General features: G+C 41.3%; 2 protein-coding genes across 2 annotated transcripts; both read right to left on the bottom strand.

Annotated features, from left to right (window-relative positions):
* Window positions 1-712: 712 nt before the first annotated feature.
* Window positions 713-1,961, bottom strand: LOC129829384 (transcription factor HES-5-like). The gene is made up of 2 exons (XM_055891049.1): window positions 1,849-1,961; window positions 713-1,721 (listed from the first exon to the last, which is right to left on the bottom strand). Exons 1-2 carry the CDS (start codon window positions 1,909-1,911, stop codon window positions 1,266-1,268), a joined length of 519 nt encoding a protein of 172 aa, XP_055747024.1. The 5' UTR covers window positions 1,912-1,961; the 3' UTR covers window positions 713-1,265.
* Window positions 1,962-12,928: 10,967 nt separating this feature from the next.
* On the bottom strand, window positions 12,929-14,406 carry LOC129829383 (transcription factor HES-5-like). Its single transcript, XM_055891048.1, has 2 exons — window positions 14,266-14,406; window positions 12,929-14,155 (listed from the first exon to the last, which is right to left on the bottom strand). The coding sequence occupies exons 1-2, from the start codon at window positions 14,323-14,325 to the stop codon at window positions 13,748-13,750; spliced, it is 468 nt and encodes a 155-aa protein (XP_055747023.1). The 5' UTR covers window positions 14,326-14,406; the 3' UTR covers window positions 12,929-13,747.
* Window positions 14,407-26,297: the final 11,891 nt, after the last annotated feature.

Here is a 26,297-nt window from a genome sequence, read left to right as displayed (position 1 = left end):
GTAGTTGTTGTGAAATTGTTAGATTACTTGTTAGATATTACCGCAAGGTCGGAACTAGAAGCTCAAGCATTTCGCTACACTCGCATTAACATCTTCTAACCATGTGTATGTGACAAATACAATTTGATTGGATTTTATTTGAAGATCAGAAGAAAGGTCCTAAAAAAAGTCTTACTCGATGACATCAACAAGAATTAAAAGTAAAAAATTGATTTTCAAAACATGCAATGAGTTTTTCTAGCCAGGGGGACGCCATTTTCCTACTCCCCACATCACCGCAAATCTTATAGTGTTCGAAAATCACTTTTTAAAATGTTTTTACTTTCGATGGCATTATCAAATTGCACTTTTTAACTACGAAACGTATAAATATATGTAGACACTATAGACACTGTTACCACATGCAGACACTGATATGGTGAAGGAGATAATAAATTAGGTTTTAAAAGCGGTAGTATTGCACTTTAATGTGTAAAACTGTCTTTTTGATAATGCAAAACGTTCATACTTAAACCAAGCTTCTTAGGGGGAAATTATTGGAAAGTTAAATGTGGATTTTCTTAAATTTGTTAGTCAAATTTGACAAGACAATTAATGGTCAAATGAACTAGTTAGAACAGAATCTATGGAATGCAAGATCCACTACAATTTGGTCAAAAATCACAATCCCGGACAAAAGGTTATTATTTATTTAAAATTGATTGTAGTTTTATTGTCATACAAATGTCATACATAGTTTAAAGAGCTTCTTTAAATGCAATATAAAACATCTGAAAAATAACAGTACTATTACAAAGCATACCAACATACTATTGCCTTTATAAAAGATACGTCCATAAGATAACAAAACAATGAATAACAATAGAGAAATATCCTCAAAGAATTGCTGCCGAAAATACAGTAGCCTATTGTAGATGCTGTTACATCTATCATATAACACGTGGACTCCACTGGAGTAAGAAAAAAATGCACATTTCACAATAATAGATCATAACTCAATCAGCAGCTATATTCTTCACTGCAAATGGAAATCTAATTTGATAAAACAAGAGAAAAAACATCCTTCACAAAAAAGTGTCTAACCTCACTTCAAATATGCCACAAATGTGCCACACATATCCGTCCATCAATGTGATGAGAAAATAAGAGCTCAGCAAACCCACAACGGTTGAGCAGGTTGGAAATGCATGTTTCCTACATAGTGAGGGACATACAGTCCATTGTTTCCCTCAGGTTTTAGAGTGACTTCAGTCCACTGTCTTTCTCTACCAGGGTCTCCAGACTGGGCCTTTAGCTCCTGTGTCCTGGAGCGTGGTGTTGCCGTTAGTGGTGGGTCGGAGGATGGAGGAGACTGGGGAGGTGGAATGGCCCATTGGGTGCTGCTGGATGGATCTCTGGGCCTGGGTGGAGAGCTGTTGCTGGAGCCCCTGAAGAGGTCCAGCCGAGGTGATGATGGAAGTGGTGTCTCTCTTGGGGCTTCCGGACAGGAACTGCAGAGACTCCCTCCAACACTGTGAATAACCCTCGCCGTAGTCCCTCTGAGATGGATCCGGCTGCAGCTGCTGCCTCAGGAAGCTCACGGTCATCTCCAGGATGTCGGCTTTCTCCAGCTTGGTGTTGGGGTCCTGTTTGTGGAACTCCTTCTCCAGGATGAGCTTGAGCTGCTCGATGCAGCCGTTGATGCGATCCCGACGCATCTTCTCCACGATGGGTTTCCTCATCTGACGCAGAGAAGAACATTTGATTAGTCTACAGCTCTAATATATGACATCAATAAACTGAAAAAGCCACAGTAAACATACACACTTTATACTGTATATACACATTGATTGAACATCATTTGCATACCTTAATGTCTTTTTCTGCAAACCTCAGGTGCTGGAAAGAGAAGTTGGTTGAACAGGGAGCCATGTCTGTAGGTGTGAGAGAGTGACAGGTCTGTCTGCTAGTTCTCCTGGGCTGCAGTGTGGTCTGGGCCCTCTAAGGGATGTCTCCCCCTTTTATATAGCAAGAGATTACCATGACAAAGCCATGTGGCCCAGACCTGGCTGGGGTTCCCACACTACTGAGACCACAGGGCCGCCCATCGCAACAATAGGAGAAACATCAATAACTTGATGGATTATGGGGTAGTAGAGGCAACACAGAGATGTTTCGCAAGATAAGCTATTAACTACTGATTAATAGATTAATAGGTGAAAACATTATACATGCAATTAACATTACATCTGGGTTATCATACCTATCAAATGAGAAAACTATGACGTAAAAACAAAAAGCCAACACACTTCTGAAGGGAAGAGCCCTCTTAAAAGAGGGTAATTTAGACCGTAAAGAAAAGATCTGAGTAATTTCAGAACCCTTTCATTTCTAACACAATCTTGCCAGTATAATTACAAAATAAAATTACTCTGGAGAGTTATCTTTCTCTCCAGACAATTTTGTTCTTGTAATTAACCCAACATTAGTTGAATTGTCGCATCGTTTCAATAAAATACATACAATTTGGATGCAATTCATTGTATATATGCAGTCAGTACTGCAACAGTGTGGCTACAACACTTTTGAAAGTTAGTGGTATCGTAACCATTGGGCTTGTATTGTTATAAAAATGATGCTAATGCTAAATGATGCTCATGTCTGATGAAGAAGACATTCACATAGACACAGATGGCTGTCGCTGTGTTGGAATGTGGGAGGTACACACACTTACGTATATATATCAAACTTTTTGTCACACACCCCACACACTTCGTCCAGACAAGTAGCCTCCGCTTTGACAGACAGTTGACATTTAACCATTGTGTTATCTATTGTCTGTATCTCTGTTCTCATTGGCTCTCGAGTGTGGGAAAGCTCAAGACAACTCATGCCCACATGTGGATATATTGCCCCCAGGAAAGATTCGTTCTAGAATGTTTAGTCCCACAACAAGTGTTTAGTTTATTTTTCCAATTCAAAGTATGACTGAAGAGGTATTTTATCTCATAGACGGTAAATATCGTGGCATTAAATACAAAGAAGAGGAACTACAGTATAACATTGTAACTAATAAGAGAAATTGTTACTTTCCCAAGAAAAACACCAGAACTCTCATCTGTGATCAATGCTGGACTATGTGCTGCTGGACCAGAGTGGGGAGACTGGAGACAATGCCACAGTCACTGGCAGAGTGCAATGGTTGTGTTTCAGGCAGTGCAAAGGTCACACATGTCTGGCCTGTGGGTTCTGTGAGGAGAGTACTCTCCCTAGTTTCCCACCAGTCCCTAGCACTGGGGTAGATGAGCTACAAAAGCCAGGCCGCTCCCTCAATGCCCCATTGGGAATGTTAATTGATCCTTTGTTGCAGAACAAACAGAAACCCTATGTCACAGACCATCTGGGGAAAAAATCAAGTTAATGGGGCCTTGCACATCGACAAAGAGCTACAAGAGCGCCCTGTCTTCTTCCTCCACTTTGGCCTGATGAATGTTGAACATTTCAATGGAGTTAAAACTACTCATAAAGGGGAATTTGTCAACTACATCTATACAATAATATTTTTTAACTGTTAGCTAGACATTCCCTTTTGGCTAGCTGTGCATTGATCACATTGACAGTGTGGGGAAGGGAAGGATTTGGCTAGCTGTGCATTGACAACATTGACAGTGTGGGGAAGGAAGGTTTTGGCTAGCCTTTGTCTGGGGTCTTTTAGTGTGTGTGAACAGTGACCCACCCAAAGATAGACAACAGTCAGTCTGAATTCCTGCCATACACTCTGGACTGCCAGGCCTGTGGTGGAGTAAGGCTGGTTCCCATCAGCCCTGTGCCTTTGGGAGTGTGCTAGCTCCTGTTTCCCACACTCTCAGTCCATTCACCGGCCTCAATAAGGGGACAATAGAAGTGTGTCTTGTTACACATCACATTAGCCACGGTGTTTGATCTCTGGTTGGAGGGAGGGAGGGCTCCGTAGTCACCGCCAGACCATCTGCAGGACTAACCCTGAGAAACTTGTTTCAAACTTTTTGTCACAATAAAAAGGATACGTATTTCTTGGCCCAAGCAAGTCTCTTCTTCTTCTTGGTGTCCTTTAGTAGTGGTTTCTTTGCAGCAATTTGACCGGATTCACACAGTCTCCTCTGAACAGTTGATGTTGAGATGTGTCTGTTACTTGAAAAGCATTTATTTGGGCTGCAATTTCTGAGGCTAATGAACTTATCCTCTGCAGCAGAGGTAACTCTGGGTCTTCCTTTCCAGTGGCGGTCCTCATGAGAGCTAGTTTCATCATAGCACTTGATGGTTATTCCAACAGCACTTGAAGAAACTTTCAAAGTTTTTGACATTTTCCGGAATGACTGACCTTCATATCTTAAAGTAATGATGGACTGTCGTTTCTCTTTGCTTATTTGAGCTGTTCTTGCCATAATATGGACTTGGTCTTTTACCAAATAGGGCTATCTTCTGTATACCACCCCTACCTTGTCACTGAAGGGGTTAATAAATTGTTTTATGATGAGTGTTGTGCCCTTCAGACACTATTAGAAGGCAGGAAACCGCCTACGCTCATACTCCTCCTGTCTGGGCCCCACCGTGACTGTCTGAGGTTCTGAGAATACGACTGGTTGTCTAAGAACACAAGGCTGCAGTAGGCCTGATGAAAACAGCCACCTGTCAGAAGATGCTTAGACTTGTTCACTTTGTTATGACCCTATGTTATGACCCACACTGTTTACCAGGGGGCAGGGCTACCGACGTTAAGGCTAATCTGAAGATGGTGCTGGCTAAAGCTAAAACTGGCGAGTGTAGAGAGTATAGGGATATTGTTATCCAAGTCGGCACCAACGATGTTAGGATGAAACAGTCAGAGATCACCAAGCGCAACATAGCTTCAGCATGTAAATCAGCTAGAAAGATGTGTCGGCATTGAGTAATTGTCTCTGGCCCCCTCCCAGTTAGCAGGAGTGATGAGCTCTACAGCAGAGTCTCACAACTCAATCGCTGGTTGAAAACAGTTTTTGTAGATAATTGGCCCTCTTTCTGGGACTCACCCACAAACAGGACCAAGCCTGGCATGCTGAGGAGTGACGGACTCCATCCTAGCTGAAGGGGTGCTCTCATCTTATCTACGAACATAGACAGGGCTCTAATTCCACAATGAGAGCTGTTAGCCAGCCTGCCAGCTTAGTGGAGTCTGCCACTAGCACAGTCAGTGTAGTCAGCTCAGCTATCCCTATTGAGACCGTGTCTGTGCTTCGATCTAGGTTGGGCAAAACTAAACATGGCAGTGTTCGCTTTAGCAATCTCATTGGAATAAAGACCTCTCCATTCCTGTCATTTTTAAAGAGATTCTGATATCTCACATCTCAAAATAGGGCTACTTAATGTTGATCCCTCACTTCCAAAGGCAGTCATAGTCAATGAACTAATCACTGATCATAATCTTGATGTGATTGGCCTGTCTGAAACATGCCTTAAGCCTGATGAATTTACTGTACTAAATGAGGCCTCAACTCCTGGTTACACTAGTGACCATCTACTCAAGCACTTTTTATAGCTACTGTTTACAGGCCTCCTGGCCTATATACAGCGTTCCTCACTGAGATTCCTGAACTCCTATCAGACCTTGGCAGATAATATTCAAATTTTTGGTGACTTTAATATTCACATGGAAAAGTCCACGGACCCACTCCAAAAGGCTTTCGGAGCCATCATCGACTCAGTGGGTTTTGTCCCACATGTCTCCGGACTTACTCACTGCCACATTCATACTCTGGACCTAGTTTTGTCCCGTGGAATAAATGTTGTGGATCTTAATGTTTTTCCTCATAATCCTGGACTATCGGACCACCATTTTATTACGTTTGCAATCACAATAAATAATCTGCTCACACCCCAACCAAGGATCATCAAAAGCCATGCTATAAATTCTCGGACAACCAAAAGATTCCTAGATGTCTTTCCAGACTCCCTCCACCTACCCAAGGATGTCAGAATACAAAAAAGTAACTTTGCGTAATACCCTAGATGCAGTCACACCCCTAAAAACAAAAAACATTTGTCATAAGAAACTAGCTCCCTGGTATACAGAAAATACCAGAGCTCTGAAGCAAGCTTCTAGAAAATTGGAACGGAAATGGCGCTACACCAAACTGGAAGTCTTCCGACTCTCTTGGAAAGACAGTACCGTGCAGTATTGAAGAGCCCTCACTGCTGCTCGATCATCCTATTTTTTCAACTTAATTGAGGAAAATAAGAACAATCCAAAATGTATTTTTGATACTGTTACAAAGCTAACTAAAAAGCAGCATTCCCCAAGAGAGGATGGCTTTCACTTCAGCAGTGGTAAATTCATGAACTTCTTTGCCGTGAAACTCATGATCAATGGAAAGCAAATTAGGGACTCCTCTTTAAATCGGCGTATTCCTCCAAAGCTCAGTTGTCCTGAGTCTGCACAACTCTGCCAGGACCTAGGATCAAGGGAGACACTCAAGTTTGTTAGTGCTATATATGTTTACACATTGATGAAAATAATCATGGCCTCTAAACCTTCAAGCTGCATAATGGACCCTATTCCAACTAAACTGCTGAAAGAGCTGCTTCCTGTGCTTGGCCCTCCTATGTTGAACATAATAAACAGCTCTCTATCCACCGGATATGTACCAAACTCACTAAAAGTGGCAGTAATAAAGCCTCTCTTGAAAAAGCCAAATCTTGACCCAGAAAATATAAAAACTATTGGCCTATATTCAAATCTCCCATTCCCCTCTAACATTTTTGAAAAAGCTGTTGCACAGCAACTCACTGCCTTCCTGAAGACAAACAATGCATAGGAAACTCTTCAGTCTGGTTTTAGACCCCATCATAGCACTGAGACTGCACTTGTGAAGGTGGTAAATTACCTTTTAATGGCGTCAGACCGAGGCTCTGCATCTGTTCTCGTGCTCCTAGAGCTGAGTGCTGCTTTTGATACCATCGTTCACCACATTCTTTTGGAGAGATTGGAAACCCAAATTGGTCTACACGGACAAGTTCTGGCCTGGTTTACATCTTATCTGTCGGAAAGATATCAGTTTGTCTCTGTGGATGGCTTGTCCTCTGACAAATCAACTGTTTCGGTGTTCCTCAAGGCTCCGTTTAAGGACCACTATTCTTTTCACTATGTATTTTACCTCTTGGTGATGTAATTTGGAAACATAATGTTAACTTTCACAGCTATGTGGATGACACACAGCTGTACATTTTGATGAAACATGGTGAAGCCCCAAAATTGCCCTCCCTGGAAGCCTGTGTTTCAGACATAAGGAAGTAGATGGCGGCAAATGTTCTACTTTTAAATTCGGACAAAATAGAGATGCTAGTTCTAGGTCCCAAGAAACAAAGAGATCTTCTGTTGAATCTGACAATTAATCTTGATGGTTGTACAGTTGTCTAAAAAAACTGTGAAGGACCTTTGCGTTACAAGACAGCTTTTTTCCGTCTATGTAACATTGCAAAAATCAGAAACTTTGTCCAAAAATGATGCAGAAAAATGTATCCATGCTTTTGTCACGTCTAGGTTAGACTACTGCAATGCTCTACTTTCCGGCTACCCGGATAAAGCACTAAATAAACACGGCTGCTAGAATCTTGACTAGAACCAAGAAATTTGATCATATTACTCCAGTGCTAGCCTCTCTACACTGGCTTCCTGATGAGGACAGAGGGCGCTGTTGTCACTTTGGGGGAAAAACGTGCCCAATTTAAACGGCCTCGTACTCAATTCTTGCTTGTACAATATGCATATTATTATTACTATTGGATAGAAAACACTCTCTAGTTTCTAAAACCGTTTGAATTTTGTCTGTGAGTAAAACAGAACTCATTTGGCAGCACACTTTCTGACCAGGAAGTGGAAAGTCTGAAAATTATGCTCTGTTCAAGGGCCTGCCTATAAATGGGCATGACACGTATGAGTATACATGCACGTCATACACCTTCCCCTAGATGTCAAGAGGAAGTGAGAGAAGAAATGAAGTGTTTATCTTGGTCTGAGGTGGAATATATCCTCTTGGCACGACGATTCATCCATTTCCTGTTTTCTTGAAAGCGCGCAGGTGGACCTGGAATTGCCTTCTGAAAAGACGTCGTTATAGGCGACTACTATCTCCGGCTTTGATTTTATTTGATACGTGTCACAATATCATCGTAAAGTATGTTTTTTCAATATAGTTTTATTAGATTTTTGAAATTTATTCGGGACGTTAGGCGTGTTGCGTTGTGTGCCTTTGTTCAGAAAGGAGAGCTTCGCGCCACTTGGCCAGTGTGCTTGCTAATTCAAGAGGGGAAAACGATGTTCTAAATCCAAACAACGACTGTTCTGGACAAAGGACCCCTTCTCCAACATTCTGATGGAAGATCACCAAAAGTAAGAAACATTTTATGATGCTATTTCATATATCTGTCGAACTGTATACTAGTAGTTTTGCGCCCAGGTTTTGGCCAGTCTCTCGCTATAACATAAGCCTTATGTCGCAAATTAAGATATTTTTAGAATTCTAACACTGCGATTGCATTAAGAACTAATGGATCTATCATTTCCTATACAACATGTATTTGTTTGTAATGTTTATGAATAGCTATTTGGTCAGAATAGGTGAGAGTCTAATAGAAATATCCGCACATTCTGGGAAAAGGAAGCTACGTTAGCATAATGGATAACCACTGTATTCAGCTCTAAATATGCACATTTTCGAACAAAACATAACTGTATTTATAACCTGATGTTATAGGACTGTCATCTGAGGAAGGTTTATGAAGGTTAGTGAAAATTAATAGATTTTGCTGGTTTATTCGCTAACGCTAACGTGCCTATTGCTATCGCTAACGTGCCTTGATGAATGAATGCGGTAGTGTGGTAGGCTATTGTAGTAAGCTAATATAATGCTATATTGTGTTTTCGCTGTAAAACACTTAAAAAATCTGAAATATTGGCTGGATTCACAAGATGCTTGTCTTTCATTTGCTGTACACGATGCATTTTTCAGAAATGTTTTATGATGAGTATTTAGGTATTCCACGTTGGTCTCTATAATTACTCTGGCTGCTTCGGTGCTATTTTTGACGGTAGCTGTGATGGTAGTTGCAATGTAAAACTGATTTATACCTCAAATATGCACATTTTTCGAACAAAACATAGATTTATTGTATAACATGTTATAAGACTGTCATCTGATGAAGTTGTTTCTTGGTTAGTTTGGTTGGTTCTTGGTAAGTTAGGTTGGCTTTGTGCATGCTACCTGTGCTGTGAAAAATGTCTGTCCTTCTTTGTATTTGGTGGTGAGCTAACATAAATATACGTGCTGTTTTCGCTGTAAAACATTTTAAAAATCGGACATGTTGGCTGGATTCACAAGATGTGTACCTTTCATTTGCTGTATTGGACTTGTTAATGTGTGAAAGTTAAATATTTCAAAAAAATATATTTTGAATTTCGCGCTCTGCCTTTTCAATGGAATGTGGGAGGAGTTCCGCTGGCGGAACGCCAGAGTCAGACATTAAGGCAAGGGCTGATTTCAAAGTTTTACTGCTAACCTAAAAAGCATTACATGGGCTTGCCCCTACCTATCTTTTCGATTTGGTCCTGCAGTACATACCTACATGTACGCTACGGTCACAAGACGCAGACCTCCTTACTGTCCCAAGAATTTCTAAGCAAACAGCTGGAGGCAGGGCTGTCTCCTATAGAGCTCAAATTTTATGGAATGGTCTGCCTATCCATGTGAGAGACGCAGACACGGTCTCAACCTTTAAGTCTTATTGAAGACTCATCTCTTCAGTAGGTCCTATGATTTAGTGTAGTCTGGCCCAGGAGTCTGAAGGTGAATGGAAAGGCACTGGAGCAACGAACCACCCTTGTTGTCTCTGCTTGGCCGGTTCCCCTCTTCCACTGGGATTCTCTGCCTCAAACCCTATTTCAGGGGCTGAGTTACTGGCTTACTGGTGCTCTTCCATGCCGTCCCTAGGAGGGGTGCGTCACTTGAGTGGGTTGAGTCACTGACGTGATCTTCCTGTCCGGGTTTGCGTGGGGGAGATCTTCGTGGGCTATACTCTGCCTTGTCTTAGGATGGTAAGTTGGTGGTTGAAGATATATCCCTCTAGTGGTATCCTGCCTGTTTGGCCCTGTCCAGGGGTATCGCCGGACGGGGCCACAGTGTCTCCTGACCCCTCCTGTCTCAGCCTCCAGTATTTATGCTGCAATAGTTTGTGTCGGGGGGCTAGGGTCAGTCTGTTATATCTGGAGTATTTCTCCTGTCTTATCCGGTGTCCTGTGTGAATTTAAGGATGGTCTCTCTAATTCTCTCTCTCTCTTTCTTTCTTTCTTTCTTTCTTTCTTTCTTTCTTTCTTTCTTTCTCTGTCTCTCTCGGAGGACCTGAGCCCTAAGACCATGCCTCGGGATGTCACGCCCTGGCCTTAGTATTCTTTGTTTTCTTTATTATTTTAGTTAGGTCAGGGTGTGACATGGGGAATGTTTGTGTTTTGTCATTTTGGGTGGTTATATGGTAAAGGGGGTGTTGGGTGTAGTGTATGAGTTTGTGTTGAGTGAATGTTTCTAGGTATGTCTATGGTTGAGTGAATGTGTCTAGGTATGTCTATGGTTCCCTGAGTGGTTCTCAATCAGAGACAGATGTCTTTCATTTGTCTCTGATTGGGAGCCATATTTAAGGCAGCCATGGGCATCATGCATTTGTGGGTAATTGTCTATGTCTAAGTGTTTAGTGTCAGCACTTATGTTTGATTAGCTTCACCGTCGTCTGTTTTGTTGTTTTTGTTTAGTTGTATAGTGTTCGTGCCGTTTTCGTCTTCTTTCTTTAATAAAGAAGATGTACTTTCCACACGGTGCATTTTGGTCCTCACTCTCTTCGCAAGACGATCGTGACACGGGACTACCTGGCCTGATGACTCCTTCCTGTTCCCAGTCCACCTGGTTGTGCTGCTGCTCCAGTTTCAACTGTTCTGCCTGCGGCTATGGAACCCTGACCTGTTCACCGGACGTGCTACCTGTCCCAGACCTGCTGTTTTCAACTCTCTAGAGACAGCAGGAGCGGTAGAGATACTCTGAATGATCGGCTATGAAAAGCCAACTGACATTTACTCCTGAGGTGCTGACCTGTTGCACCCTCTACAACCACTGTGATTATTATTATTTGACCCTGCTGGTCATCTATGAACATTTGAACATCTTGGCCATGTTCTGTTATAATTTCCACCCGGCGCAGCCAGAAGAGGACTGGCCACCCCTCATAGCCTGGTTCCTCTCTAGGTTTCTTCCTAGGTTCTGGCCTTTCTAGGGAGTTTTTCCCAGCCACCGTGCAATTGTTTTACTAAAGGAGAATTTTAATACTTAACAAAGTGTCTGTGTTTCCTTTCTACTATCAAAATAGATAAGTTTGATAATTATATAGACCTGATCATCTGTTGAAGAAATTGACCAACAACACAACACAACTGATTGGCTCAAACACATTAAGAAGGAAAGAAATTCCACAAATTAACTTTTAACAAAGTACAACTGTTAATTGAAATGCATTCCAGGTAACTACCTCATGATGCTGGTTGAGAGAATGCCAAGAGTGTGAAAAGCTGTCATCAAGGCAAATGGTGGCTACGACATTGAAGAATCTCAAATATTTATATATTTTGAGTTGTTTAACACTTTTTTGGTTACTACATGATTCCATATGTGTTATTTAATAGTTTTGATGTCTTCACTATTATTCTACAATGTAGAAAATAGTATCAATAAAGAAAAACCCTTGAAAGAGTAGGTGTGTCCAAACTTTTGACTGGTACTGTACATAGGTTTTGTCCAACCACAAATCAACAATAGGTTTCAAGGTTTTGGTTTATCAATCAGGAACCAATATTGAACTGACATCTCTATACCTTCAGGATAGGTGCTCCTCACAATCTAAATGTAGGTTTGTGAATATAGTCAATCAACCGTTTTGTCACCAAAGCCCCATATACTACCCACCACTGCGACCTGTACGCTCTCGTTGGCTGGCCCTCGCTTCACACTCGTCGCCAAACCCACTGGCTCCAGGTCATCTACAAGACCCTGCTAGGTAAAGTCCCCCCTTATCTCAGCTCGCTGGTCACCATAACAACGCCCACCCGTAGCACGCGCTCCAGCAGGTATATCTCTCTGGTCACCCCCAAAACCAATTCTTCCTTTGGCCGCCTCTCCTTCCAGTTCTCTGCTGCCAATGACTGGAACGAACTACAAAAATCTCTGAAACTGGAAACACTTATCTCCCTCACTAGCTTTAAGCACCAGCTGTCAGAGCAGCTCATAGATTACTGCACCTGTACATAGCCCATCTATAATTTAGCCCAAACAACTACCTCTTTACCTACTGTATTTATTTATTTTGCTCCTTTGCACCCCATTATTTCTATCTCTACTTTGCACCTTCTTCCACTGCAAACCAACCATTCCAGTGTTATTTTTTTTACTTGCTATATTGTATTTACTTCGCCACCATGGCCTTTTTATATATATTTTTATTTATTTATATATATATTTTGTTTGCCTTCACCTCCCTTATCTCACCTCACTTGCTCATATTGTATATAGACTTATTTTCACTGTATTATTGACTGTATGTTTGTTTTACTCCATGTATAACTATGTGTTGTTGTATGTGTCGAACTGCTTTGCTTTATCTTGGCCAGGTCGCAATTGTAAATGAGAACGTGTTCTCAATTTGCCTACCTGGTTAAATAAAGGTGAAATAAAATAAATAAATAAAAAACCAATATGTTTTATATACTAACTAGAGTGGTCTTCTTTTTAACTGTGTGGATGAAAAAGTTAGCCATACTACTGTTGTAATCAGAATGGATGTGGGTGGAGAACTTTGTGTAGATATATGACTCCGCACAACAGAAAAGATAAAACCAAAAATGCAATTTTGAGAAACTTAAGTTTTTCATTTATTTTCAAACGCTTGATGGCATGTCACTCCAAATGGCGTGTCATTTAAACCAATAAAGGCAAAGAAACTTTTCACGGAAAAGCTTTTTTCTTTACAAAACCTTTTGTGGAATACACAAAAGTTCTTTATGAAAGGTGTATCTTCGAAGTTACAATGAACTTTTTAACATATTCTTTGAACATTGAATACTGTATTATCAATGACATTGATTTGACATAATCCTAACATGATTTACATTTAGTGTAGATCCATTGGATCCATTTGTGTGATAATATAGCTACATCATCAAATTGATACATTTTATCATTCAGTGACAATTCATTGTAAAGAGTTTGACAAATTCTAACAAACAGGTGGTTACAGATACAAACAGTAGCAACTCAATATGGGTTAGAAATACAATACAAGTACGTTATTACAATAATTTAACTCTGTACTGTCAGAGTTAAGGTTCTCAAACGATAAAATAAAATAAGAGAAACACTGTTATTAAATCAGTGTACATTTTCAAATACATAGTATGTCTCCATTCCAGACCAATCTGAATCATTTCATAGAATCCTTCCTTTCAAAGGAATACTGGCGAAACATGCCCTTTCTTCATCTGGATGAAGACTTATGACATAGCATCTCTTGCCAAATGCAGAAGAAGTAGACCTCCTTCACTCCGAACACCACTGTCCATGCCTGTCAAAACATAGACTGGCCTGTCTAATTCCGTTTGTCTGACATGAAAAGGTCTGAAGTGTTGCCTGAAGTAGATTATTCTGAAGTGGAGGCCCTGGTTGCTCTACCAGGGCCTCCAGAGTGGATGGGAGATGGGTCTCAGCACACCCTTGGTGGTGGCCTGGTGGACTGGGGAGCCCAGCGGGGAGAAGGACCTGGGAGCCTGGCTATGTTGGCTGGATGTCTGCAGGCTCTGGAAGTGGCTCAGCAGCCTGCTGTGGGACTGTGTCTTCACCTCACACTGCAACAGGAAGCTGACAGCCTCCTGCACACAGTGAGAGTAGCCCCCATTGGCTGCCACGGTGGAGGAACTTCCTGCCTGCTGCTGTCGGCTCAGGAAATAGACGGTCATCTCCAAGATGTCAGCCTTCTCCTGCTTGAAGTCAGGCTTCTGCAGGAGGAACTCGGGACCCAGGAGGGGCTTGAGCTGCTCGATGCTGGTGTTGATGCGATCCCTGCACATCTTCTTTACCTGCACAAAGAGAAAACAAGGAACAGTTTAGTCAACTTGCCATGTATAATTAACAGCAATAGAATAAGATTGAATTGTACTGTATGTATGTATTCAAAGCATTTGTTTACCTTAGTAAGTGAGAGGTGCTGCTCAGAGTAGGTAATCTGTCTAGTCATTGTTGGTGCCATGGCTGTGGCAGTAGTAGTTCTGTTGAGCTGAAGTCTCAGTAAAGAGCCAATTGGATATGTGCCGTCTTCCCTCTGGTTCTCCCTCCTATTTATACTCCTAAATCTCCATATGAATGTGTGGGTCTTGGGCTTGTTGGAGTTTCTCATAGCCTGGAGCCAATGGGAGGGCTGGGAGGGGCATTGCGAGATCCCAGGCTGCCACATGCTCAATGAAGTGTTTATTGTTGGGAGGACAAAGAGTGTGCCTCTAGAGAGCAGGTTGATAGAGCACACAAAAAACTATACATACCTCGGCCAAAACATCAGCTCCACAGGTAACTTCCACAAAGCTGTGAACGATCTGAGAGACAAGGCAAGAAGGGCATTCTATGCCATCAAAACGAACATAAAATTTGACATGCCAATTAGGATCTCGCTAAAAATGCTTGAATCAGTTATAGAACCCATTGCCCTTTATGATTGTGAGGTCACCAACCAAGAATTCACAAAATGGGACAAACACCAAATTGAGACTCTGCATGCAGAATTCTGCAAAAATATCCTCCGTGTACAACGTAAAACACCAAATAATGCATGCAGAGCAGAATTAGGCCGACACCCACTAAATATCAAAATCGAGAAAAGAGACGATAAATTCTACAAGCACCTAAAAGGAAGCGATTTCCAAACCTTCCATAACAAAGCCATCACCAACCGAGAGATGAACCTAGAGAAGAGTCCCCTAAGCAAGCTGGTCCTGGGGCTCTGTTCACAAACACAAACAGACCCCACAGAGCCCAGAACAGCAACACTGTTAGACCCCAAAAAATCATGAGAAAACTAAATGATCATTACTTGACACATTGGAATGAATTAACAAAAACATAGAGCAAACTATAATGCTATTTGGTCCTAAACAAAGTTTACACGGTGGCAGAATACCTGACCACTGTGAGCATAGCCTTGCTATTGAGAAAGGCCTCCGTAGGCAAACCTGGCTCTCAAGAGAAGACAGGCTATGTGCACACTGCCTATAAAATGAGGTGGAAACTGAGCTGCACTTCCTAACCTCCAGTCAAATGTATGACCATTTAAGAGAGACATATTTCCCTCAGATTACACAGATCCACAAAGAATTCGAAAACAAACCCGATTTTGATAAACTCCCTTATCTACTGAAGGTGAAATACCACAGTGTGCCAATCACAGCAGCAAGATATGTGACCTGTTGCCACAAGAAAAGGGCAACCAGTGAAGAACAAACACCATTGTAAATACCACCCATATTTATGTTTATTTATTTTCCCTTTTGTACTTTAACCATTTGCACATCATTACAACACTGGATGACATTTGTAATGTCTTTATTCTTTTGGAACTTCTGTGAGTGTAATGTTTACTGTTCATTTTTATTGTTTATTTCACTTTTGTATATTATCTACTTCACTTGCTTTGGCAATGTTAACATATGTTTCCCATGCCAATAAAGCCCCTTGAATTGAATTGAATAGATGGGGAGGGAGAGGAAGGCTGGGAGGGACAGGCACGGAAATGGAGGGGAGTGTTACGGCTCTCGTCGAAAGGATTGGACCAAAGCGCAGCGTGGAAAGTGTTCATGATTTATTTGATCAAAAACACTCAAACAAAATAACAAAGCGAAAACACACAGTTCTGTCAGGTACAGACACGAAACAGAAAACAAGATCCCACAAAACCCAAAAGGAAAATGACAACTTATATATGATCCCCAATCAGAGACAACGATAGACAGCTGCCTCTGATTGGGAACCATACTCAGCCCAAAACACAAAGAAATAGAAACATAGATTTTCCCACCCGAGTCACACCCTGACCATAGAAAATAATAAGGATCTCTAAGGTCAGGGCGTGGCAGGGAGGGAGGGGGGCTGACATGGTGTCGTTATGGATCTGGGAAAGTGGTGACCCCAGAGGAAGGAGTTTGCTCATCTTCTGCCATGATCACAGAATAAAGTGAGCACAAAGTGTTTCGTCACAGGGCACACATACAGTAGGTGTGAGACTGAGAGATCTGGGGCAGGGGTGTGAGTCTAACAGCACATGGAGCTACTGTGTTATCCACTAGCTTCATGGAACAGGTTGTTTCCAATAGCCTAACTTGTTCATATTAATGAGGATCTCTTCATATCCATGAGCTATTCAAAATCCTTGGGTCTTTGGTGTAATGTCATGTAAAGATGTAATGATGGGGCAACATTTATCTATCGCTCCGTAATGCTCACAAAATCATTTTAGACCCAAGTCACCCCCTGTACCTGGACTTTGAATTACTCCCCTCTGGGCGCAGGCATAGGGCACCCCTCAGCAGGAAAAATAGAACGAGACAATCATTTGTGCCAGGTTGTGATATCCCTCTTAAATAGCTCGGGCAAATGTTCTCATTGACCCCGTAAGGCCAGCAGGTTAGTCTTTTCTTCTTTTTTTCTTCTTTTTTAAAATTTAAAATGTAATTTTTTTTGTATTTAAATGTTTTTAACATTTTTTTATGTTTTAAATGTTTTATTTCTTATTTCTTATTTCTTACTATTATTAATTTTTATTTTTTTATTTGTGCGTGACTGTTATTGAAAGTTGTATTGTCAATCTTGTTTTGTATTTAACGGCACTTTAAATGGGTACATGACACTGCAACAAAATTTCCCCATGGGGACAATAAAGTAAGTAAGTAAGTAAGTGTTAATTTGCTAAATTGTAATTATTTCGCTACTATGGCCTATTTACTGCCTTACCTCCTCATGCCATTTGCACACACTGTATATAGACTTTTTTTCCTATTGTGTTATTGGCTGTACGTTTGTTTCTTCCATGTGTAACTGTGTTGTTGTTTGTGTCGCTCTGCTTTGCTTTATCTTGGCCAGGTCGCAGTTGTAAATGAGAACTTGTTCTGAACTGGCCTACCTGGTTAAATAAAGGTGAAATAAAGGTGAAAAAATCCAGTTTGACTTTGGTGTGGTCTGTATATTTGTCAGGTAGTAGATTTCTGTGAGTTATAAACATTGCACAGTTGTTGCAGTTACTGCCATGAAAAGTCTTCACTTCAACCCGTTAACATGTAACATATAACATGGCTGCAGGGGCAGTATTGAGTAGCTTGGATGAAAGGTGCACAGAGGTGGCCATAGTAAACTGCCTGCTCCTCAGTCCCAGTTGCTAATATATGCATATTATTATTCATATTGGATAGAAAACACTCTGAAGTTTCTAAAACTGTTTGAATGATGTCTGTGAGTATAACAGAACTCATATGGCAGGCAAAAACCTGAGAAAAAATCCAAACAGGGGGTGGGAACTCTTGAGGCTGGTCGATTTTCAACCAAGATCCTATTGAATTCACAGCGAGATATGGATGAGTTTGCACTTCCTTTGGCTTACACTAGATGTCAACAGTCTGTAGAACCTTGTCCGATGCCTCTACTGTGAAGGGGGGCCGAATGAGAGGGGAATTAGTCAGGTCTGCCATGACCTGACCATGCGCATTCACATGAGAGGGAGCTCTGTTCCATCGCTCATCTGAAATCAATGTAATTCTCCGGTTGGAACGTTATTCAAGATTTATGTTAAAAACATTCTAAAGATTGATTCAATACGTTGTTTGACATGTTTCTACTGACTGTTACGGAACTTTTGGACATTTCGTCAGCTTTTAGTGAACGCTCTTCCTGACGTTGGATTTGTTTACCAAACACGCTAACAAAAATAGCTATTTGGACATAAATTATGGACATTACCGAACAAAATGAAAATTTCTTGTGGAAGTGGGAGTCCTGGGAGTGCATTCTGACGAAGATCAGCAAAGGTAAGTGAAGATTTATACTGCTTTTTATGAGTTTTGTTGACTGCACAATTTGGCGGGTAACTGTATGGCTTGCTTTCGTGGCTGTACGCTGTTTTCAGATTATTGAATATTGTGTTTTGCCGTAAAGCTTTTTGAAATTTGACACCTGCCTCTGATTGAGAACCATACTAGGCCAAACACATAGAAATATAACACACAGAACAAAACATAGAAAAACAACATAGAATGCCCACCCCAACTCACACCCTTACCAAACTAAAATAAAGACATAAAAAAGAACTAAGGTCAGAACGTGACATCATCAAAGTTTATGATGAGTATTTATGTTATTTGACGTAGCTCTCTGCAATTTCTCCGGATATTTTGGAGGCATTTCTGAACATGGCGCCAATGTAAACTGAGGTTTTTGGATATAAATATTAACTTTATCGAACAAAAAATATATGTATTGTGTAACATGAAGTCCTATGAGTGTCATCTGATGACGATCATCAAAGGTTAGTGATTCATTTGATCTCTATTTCTGCTTTTTGTAACTCCTGTCTTTGGCTGGAAAAAATATTGTGTTTGTCTGTGATTTTGCGGTGACCTAACATAATCGGCTGTGGTGCTTTCGCTGAAAAGCCTATTTGAAATCGGACACTTTGGTGGGATTAACAACAAGATTACCTTAAAAATGGTATAAGATACATGTATGTGTAACTCTGTGTTGTTGTCTGTTCACACTGCTATGCTTTATCTTGGCCAGGTCGCAGTTGTAAATGAGAACTTGTTCTCAACTAGCCTACCTGGTTAAATGAAGGTGAAATAAAAAATAATAATAAAAAAATGTTTGAGGAATTTTAATTATGAGATTTCTGTTGTTTGAATTTGGCGCCCTGCACTTTCACTGGCTGTTGTCATATCGATCCCGTTAACGGGATTGCAGCCATAAGAAGTTTTAATATATCCAAAATTGAGTTTTGGAAAGCTCCACGTGTAGATATGGACTGTTACTCTTTTAGCACACTTTCACATCTACTGATAGAAATGCAGGCACCACAACCTTTAGACACACACACACACATCTGCCCGTCCTGCTTGCCGCTGGCTGCGTCCCAGTCACAAGCTCCCTTCCAGCACAAGTGGAACGTGAGAGCTGCCATGGTCCTGAGTTTCCCACACTTCAGTGTTAATGACACTGGGGCGGACACACAAAGGAAGTGTGCCTCGTCACACAAATCTCAAGTGACCAAGGCCCTTCTACTCCCTCCTCCCTCCTGCCCAGCCACAGTGCAGTCAACAAGGCTCTCACAAGGCTTTCACAGGCACACCATCTGGACAGATGGGACACTATAATCACCCAATGGGCCACGTGAGACCTGCTCAGGGAGATGAAATAGAAAGCGTGAGAATGTAGGAAAAGGGCATTTAAATAGTCAAACTTCAAAGTCTTTTAAATATTAGGATGACTTTTTGACTAAATATATGAAAATACAAGATAAAAAAACATTTTGTATTATACTCTTACCACCTAATCAAATAGTCAATACAAATTACTAATACCAATACCACCATTATTACAATTGTAATAGCACTACAATGTCAATTTGTATTCAATTATGTTTATTTCATAGTTTATAAGATGCAATGAAATGGATCTTATTTAAGTACTCTAGCAATGCTCACAGTAACGGAATTTGGAGTGAAAATGTCTTTCTCTGCCATGGACACTTGATGCTTAACATCTCCACTGAACATGTGAAATGTCCACAGACAGAGGATGTACTCCATGTTCTCACCACGCTCCCACCACGTATCAGTTGTAGTCAATGCTCATTGGTTAGTTCCCATCCATAACACATCATGCTACGAATGGGAGGGGGGAGGCGGGCATTTTTAAGTGCACCTCCCACCTGTTCATTTGGATCAGGGCCATTGTATTTAATTAATTCAAGCAATTTGTGCACTTTCTATTGTCACGAGGGTCTCGTGATTGCCAAAAATACTATGAGAAGCTGCATCACATTAAAGCGTAGTGAGAGCTGATATAAAGGGAAAGTAAAATGAGGTTAAAATCAGAGACATTGCACACTGAAAGCACACGGAGTCATTCTCATTTCAAAGCAGGCAATATACAAAGACCTTAAAGCACATCCAACATGAGGGACCACATCAAATGGACCATATTGAACTGATGAGGATGTCTTTCAATTAAGCTTATGGGAGCTATATATTGTCGGGCTATTTAACTCATGTTTCCTTTCTCTGCTCCCACAGGGGTAAAGTTATGATCCTCGAGAGAAAATATACTGATAGGGTGGAGAAGCTTCGCACGGCACTTGAGAGCCAACTCCACAACAGGGTCTCCAACACAGACTCCTTCTTCTCAGTCAGGAGGCCCCTGCTCTTCCACAACAACTACTCAAAGTACTCCAGAGATACTCTATGACTGTCTCCATTACCTGCTGAAGATATTGCCCCACTGTTGATCCAGTATGGATCTCCATGGAAACACCAAGACCAGCAGTGGGACTGAGCATGGTAACACTGAGCAGTTTCTGTACCCTATGCAAAGTTACTCTCACATCAAATCTATCATCATCTCCACACACCTGGAAGAGCTAAAGATTATTATTTAAATGTTTTTAATGTAAAATTAATTTTACTATTATTTGAATTATTTCAATTGATATGTACTATTTTGCAACTGAAATGATTGGGATATTTTTTTAACAATATGTGTATATATTTCCATATATATATATTTTTTAAACAATAGATCAGTGGTTCTTAACCTGGGTTCGATCGAACCCCAGGGGTTCGGTGAGTCAGTCTCAGGGGTTCGGCGGAGGTCAAGGCACACATCAGAATCATATGATTCGCGATGACACGCCCCGCTTGGCCATCATTGGCTGCAGGCGATCACGCTACATCGCTTGGCCTATCTGTGCTGCAGGGAATTTGGTGCGCTCAGTAGTCGACTTGTGACTGTCGTGATGGTACGTCTTGTGATTTCTTTCTTAATATTTTAATCCCTTCATACTTACTATGTCGAGCAAAAAAAGAAAGTGGTCGGACGAATATGTACAATATGGATTCACATGTATAACGGAACGTGATGGGAGTCAGCGTCCTAACTGCATGATTTGCAATGCCAAGTTGAGCAATTCTAGTCTAGCACCGGCAAAACTAAGAGAACACTTCCTTAAGCTGCATGGAGATGGAAAATACAAGAACACAACGCTCGCTGAATTCAAGGTGAAGAGAGCCAGATTCGATGAAAAGGCTACTCTGCCTGTTCTCGGCTTTGTACCCATCAACAAACAGATCCTCACAGCATCGTACGAAGTTGCTTACCTGATCGCAAAGCAGGGCAAACCACACACCATTGGTGAAACACTCATTAAACCAGCTGTGTTGAAGATGGCGAATATCATGCTGGGAAAAGAGGCTGAAGTTAAGTTATCCCAAATTCCTCTTTCAAATGACACCATCAGCGACAGAGTAGAGGACATGAGCAAAGACATCTTGGCTCAAGTAGTTGCAGATCTGATTTCAAGCCCGGCAAAATTCAGCCTTCAACTCGACGAGACCACAGACGTTTCCAATCTAAGCCAGCTTGCTGTATTCGTGCGCTATGTGAAAGGAGACGTGATAAAGGAAGATTTTTTATTTTGTAAGCCTCTTACAACAACAACTAAGGCAGCCGATGTGAAGAAACTTGTGGATGACTTCTTCAAAGACAACAATCTTTAGTGGGATATGGTTTCTGCAGTTTGTTCGGATGGAGCTCCAGTCATGCTGGGAAGAAAGTCTGGTTTTGGTGTGCTAATGAAAGCTGATGCACCACACATCATTGTTACGCATTGTATTCTGCACAGGCATGCGTTGGCAACAAAAACCTTGCCTCCAAAACTGGCAGAAGTATTAAAAATTGTAGTGGAATGCGTGAACTATGTGCGAACTAGTGCTCTGAGGCACCACATCTTCAGTGAGCTGTGTAAAGAAATGGGCTCTAAATTCGAGGTACTTCTGTACCATTCTAACGTTCGGTGGTTATCCCGGGGACAGGTGCTGAATCGTGTTTTTGCCGTGCGTGTGGAATTAGCCCTGTTTTTGCAAGAGCACCAACATTGTCATGCAGATTGCTTCAAAAATTCTGAGTTCATTCTCATTTTAGCGTACATGGCTGATATCTTCGCAGCTCTCAATCATCTCAATCAAAAGATGCAGGGCGGTGGAGTCAACATCATCGAAGCGAGGAAAACCTGAAGACTTTTCAAAAAAAGCTACCGTTATGGAAACGACGAACAGAGAACGATAACTTCGCAAACTTTCCCCTGCTGGACGACTGTGTAAGTAAGATCGAAGATGTATCTGGAATCGGAGACATTTCTGTACCCGCGGAACTGAAGCAAGCAATTGCCACGCACTTAGATGAGCTTGCAAAGTCTCTCGACGGATACTTCCCTACAAGAGAGTCATATCCAGCATGGGTGAGACAGCCGTTCACGTTTAGTGTTGAGACAACAGATGTCAATGATGAATACCTCGATGAAATCATTGAAATTCAGCAGAGCCAGGTTCAACAGCAACTCTTCAGAACAACAACTCTTTCAACGTTTTGGTGTCAACAAATGGTGACGTACCCTGTTATTGCTAAGAAAGCTCTGGAGATTTTCATACCGTTTGTTACAACATATCTTTGCGAGCAATCCTTTTCGAGGATGCTGGACATAAAAATGAAGAAATGGAACAGACTTTGTTGCGAAAATGACATGAGAGTGGCACTTGCCAAGGTGAAGCATTTCTGAACTGGTCTCTGAAAGGCAACAGCAGAAGTCACACTGATTTGCAGTAAATATTCATTATTATGTTTTTGTTTTTGTGTGAAAATCATGTTTTGATGATTTTGTTCTTTGAACACACGGTGTTGATGTTGATGCACGGTTCATTTTGTGCACCAGTAAAATATATACCTATGTTTTGAATTTGAAAAAATCACATTTTATTTTTCCAATTAAGAAGGGTTCGGTGAATTCGCATATGAAACTGGTGGGGTTCAGTACCTCCAACAATGTTAAGAACCACTGCAATAGATTCAAAGTTAATGGTCTTTTGTAAAGACAGGTTTTAATCTATGCTGTATGTATATGCCGTTCATTGTATGCCATTTTGTTTTAATATTTTTTGCTGAGATGGTCACTTGAAGACTACTCTCTGAGGAAAGAGTTATTACTGAAAGCAATATTCCTGCATGTATACAAAGGAACAATATGTTGAAATAAGTATAGGTTATGGTAGAGCTATGGTGGGCTCCCGAGTGCCGCAGCGGTCTAAGGCACTGCATCTTAGTGCTAGAGGCGTCCCTACAGACCCTGGTTCGATTCCAGGTTGTGTCACAATCGGCCATGATTGGGAGTCCCATAGGGCGTCGCACAATTGGCCCAGCATTGTCTGCGTTAGGGTTCGGCCGGGGTACAGTAGGCCGTCATTGTACCAATCTTCTTCATCTGAGGAACAGGAAAGATCGGACCAAAACGCAGCGTGGTAAGTGTCCATGTTAATTTATTATAGCTGAACACGAAAATACAAAATAACAAAGTGAATGTAAGAAACGAAAATCGAAACAGTCCTGAAAGGTGCAAACACAAAACAACTACCCACAAACACCAGGTGGAAAAAGGCTACCTAAGGATGGTTCTCAATCAGAGACAACGATAGACAGCTGCCTCTGATTGGGAACCATACCAGGCCAAACACATAGAAAAGAAAAAATAGGAAAAAAACATAGAATGCCCACCTCAACTCACGCCCTGACCAAACCAAAATAGAGACATAAAAAAGGAACTAAGGTCAGGGCGTGACAGTCATTGTAAATAAGACTTTGTTCTTAACTGACTTGCCTAGTTAAATAAAGCTTAAATAAAAGAGCCTCGTGGTAGGTAACATCACAAGGGAAATCATATTTTTGATATGCAAAAATGTTGTTGTAAAAAAACGGATGATGTCTGCTTTTTTTATTCATTTTTTGGGGTCAATTTCTGCACTATTGCCTACTAAATAACTTGACAACTTAAAATATTTTAAATCCACCAAAAATGACCTCAACATCTATGGATCATGATTTCTTCAATAAGTGTTTCCCTAATAACCGGTAGTACATAATAGTTCTCAATTTTCAGCTCTACCAGCCCACCAGTCTTTGCATATGTCCATGTGTAGCGGGTTTCTTATGTACAACAGGAAAACCAAGAAATGAAGAGCGACACCACGGCTGTCTTTTAGGCTTTTATGTTGTTCTGCAATAGTATTGTGAAAAGTCGGGATAGGAACACATGTCTCCAATGCACCATCTGACAAGTTGTTCAACACAGGAGCATGAAGAAAGGTAAAACACATATCCTGTCTCACATCCCCAATACATTGCTAGTGCTTTCAGTGTTGACAGTACCAAAATACAACAACTCATGTACAAAAACATTGCAACATAAACAAGTTACAACGTGAAATCGCCTTTATTCCATTCAAACCGTAGAGGACCAAACTACATCTCCCATAATGCAACACTAGCACCAGTCAGCAGCTCAGCTAACCGTCTGCATCACAGAAAGGCATGCTAGCTAGCAACAGCAGCACTTTTAGCACTCTGTAAACTATATTAATAACAATAAAACTCTGAAACTCTGAAACATGTTTCAATAGTCTCACACTCCCTTATAACAATATCTAAAGCATTAACCTTGGGATGTTTTATTTATTTCACGTTATGGACTTCTACAAAGGAGTAATCTGCAACACATATCTTTCTCTCTCAGTGTTTTCTCGGACTGAGGAGAACGGGAGCTATGGGTAGTACCAGGGTGTTAGTAGGTGACACAAGCACCCAGATGAAATCAAATACATTTAATGAAACAAAACCGAAGATGTTAACATCATCCAGCTACTGTAGCTGCCTACCTAACATCAACAGGCAGCACCAGTAGCGCAACAATTAAAAATAGACACCAAAAGTAAAGTTCCTGGCGATCATAGGCCACTGACCCTCAACCTGGTTGTTCTGTTGTGCGTTGTGTACTATTCTAATAATTTGAAGTTTGATGGAATAACCATTTTAACTCTACTACACATGTAACCTATTCATCCAAGCAGGCACAAATTCAACCCAACACATACACACACACAAACACACACTGTTTGCATATTGCTAGTAGCCAAAACAAGCAAATGAGAGATGTAATGTTTTTCTGTCTATTATTTTATGTGAATGATACTCAGTCTTAACTGGGTAATAAATGCAATGTTTGCTTCGTACAGTACATTTTGAATAATGAAACAATTTGGTTTCAACAGGCTGTTGAGTAACAAAACTTGTTCCCGTTCAAAAAATTTAAGCAGAAGTCTAATTTGTCTGTTGGACTGACCACTACTATTTATTGAATTTCTTTCCTGTGAACAGTATGGTAAGTTCATGACATATGAGATATCTCAGTCTGTGCTATGTCCTCTGCTAGACAGCCTAAGCATTACTAAAATCAAATTCCCCTCCATCTAAAAAAGGTGATGCCTCATCATTTTTTTTTGTCTAGACCTCAAGTAGAGAGAGGTTTGATTATATGGCTTTATAGCCCCCTCTACAGTCAAGAAACCTGGCAGTGTGGTGCCAGGATGACAACCTCTCCCTCAACGTGATCAAGACAAAGGAGATGATCATGGACTACAAGAAAAGGAGGGCCGAGCACGCCCCCATTCTCATCGACGGGGCCGTAGCGGAGCAGGTTGAGAGGTTCAAGTTCCCTGGTGTCCACATCACCAACTAACTACCATGGCCTATTCCCCCTCAGGTGACTGAAAAGATTTGGCATTGGTCCTCAGATCCTCAAAAAGTTATACAGCTACACGATCGAGACCATCCTGACTGCTTGCATCACCGCCTGGTATGGCAACTGCTCGGCCTCCGATCGCGAGGCACTACAGAGGGTAGTGCGTATGGCCCAGTACATCACTTGGGGCCAAGCTTCCTGCCACCCAGGACCTCTATACAAGGCGGTGTGAGAGGAAGGCCCTAAAAATTGCCAAAGACTCCAGCCACCCTAGTCATAGACTGATCTCTCTGCTACCGCACGGCAAGTGGTACCGGAGCGCCAAGTCTAGGTCCAAAAGGCTTCTTAAACCT

The sequence above is a fragment of the Salvelinus fontinalis genome, chromosome 31, assembly GCF_029448725.1.
Source record: "Salvelinus fontinalis isolate EN_2023a chromosome 31, ASM2944872v1, whole genome shotgun sequence".
NCBI lineage: Eukaryota > Metazoa > Chordata > Actinopteri > Salmoniformes > Salmonidae > Salvelinus > Salvelinus fontinalis.
This window is presented reverse-complemented; position numbering and strand designations above follow the sequence as displayed.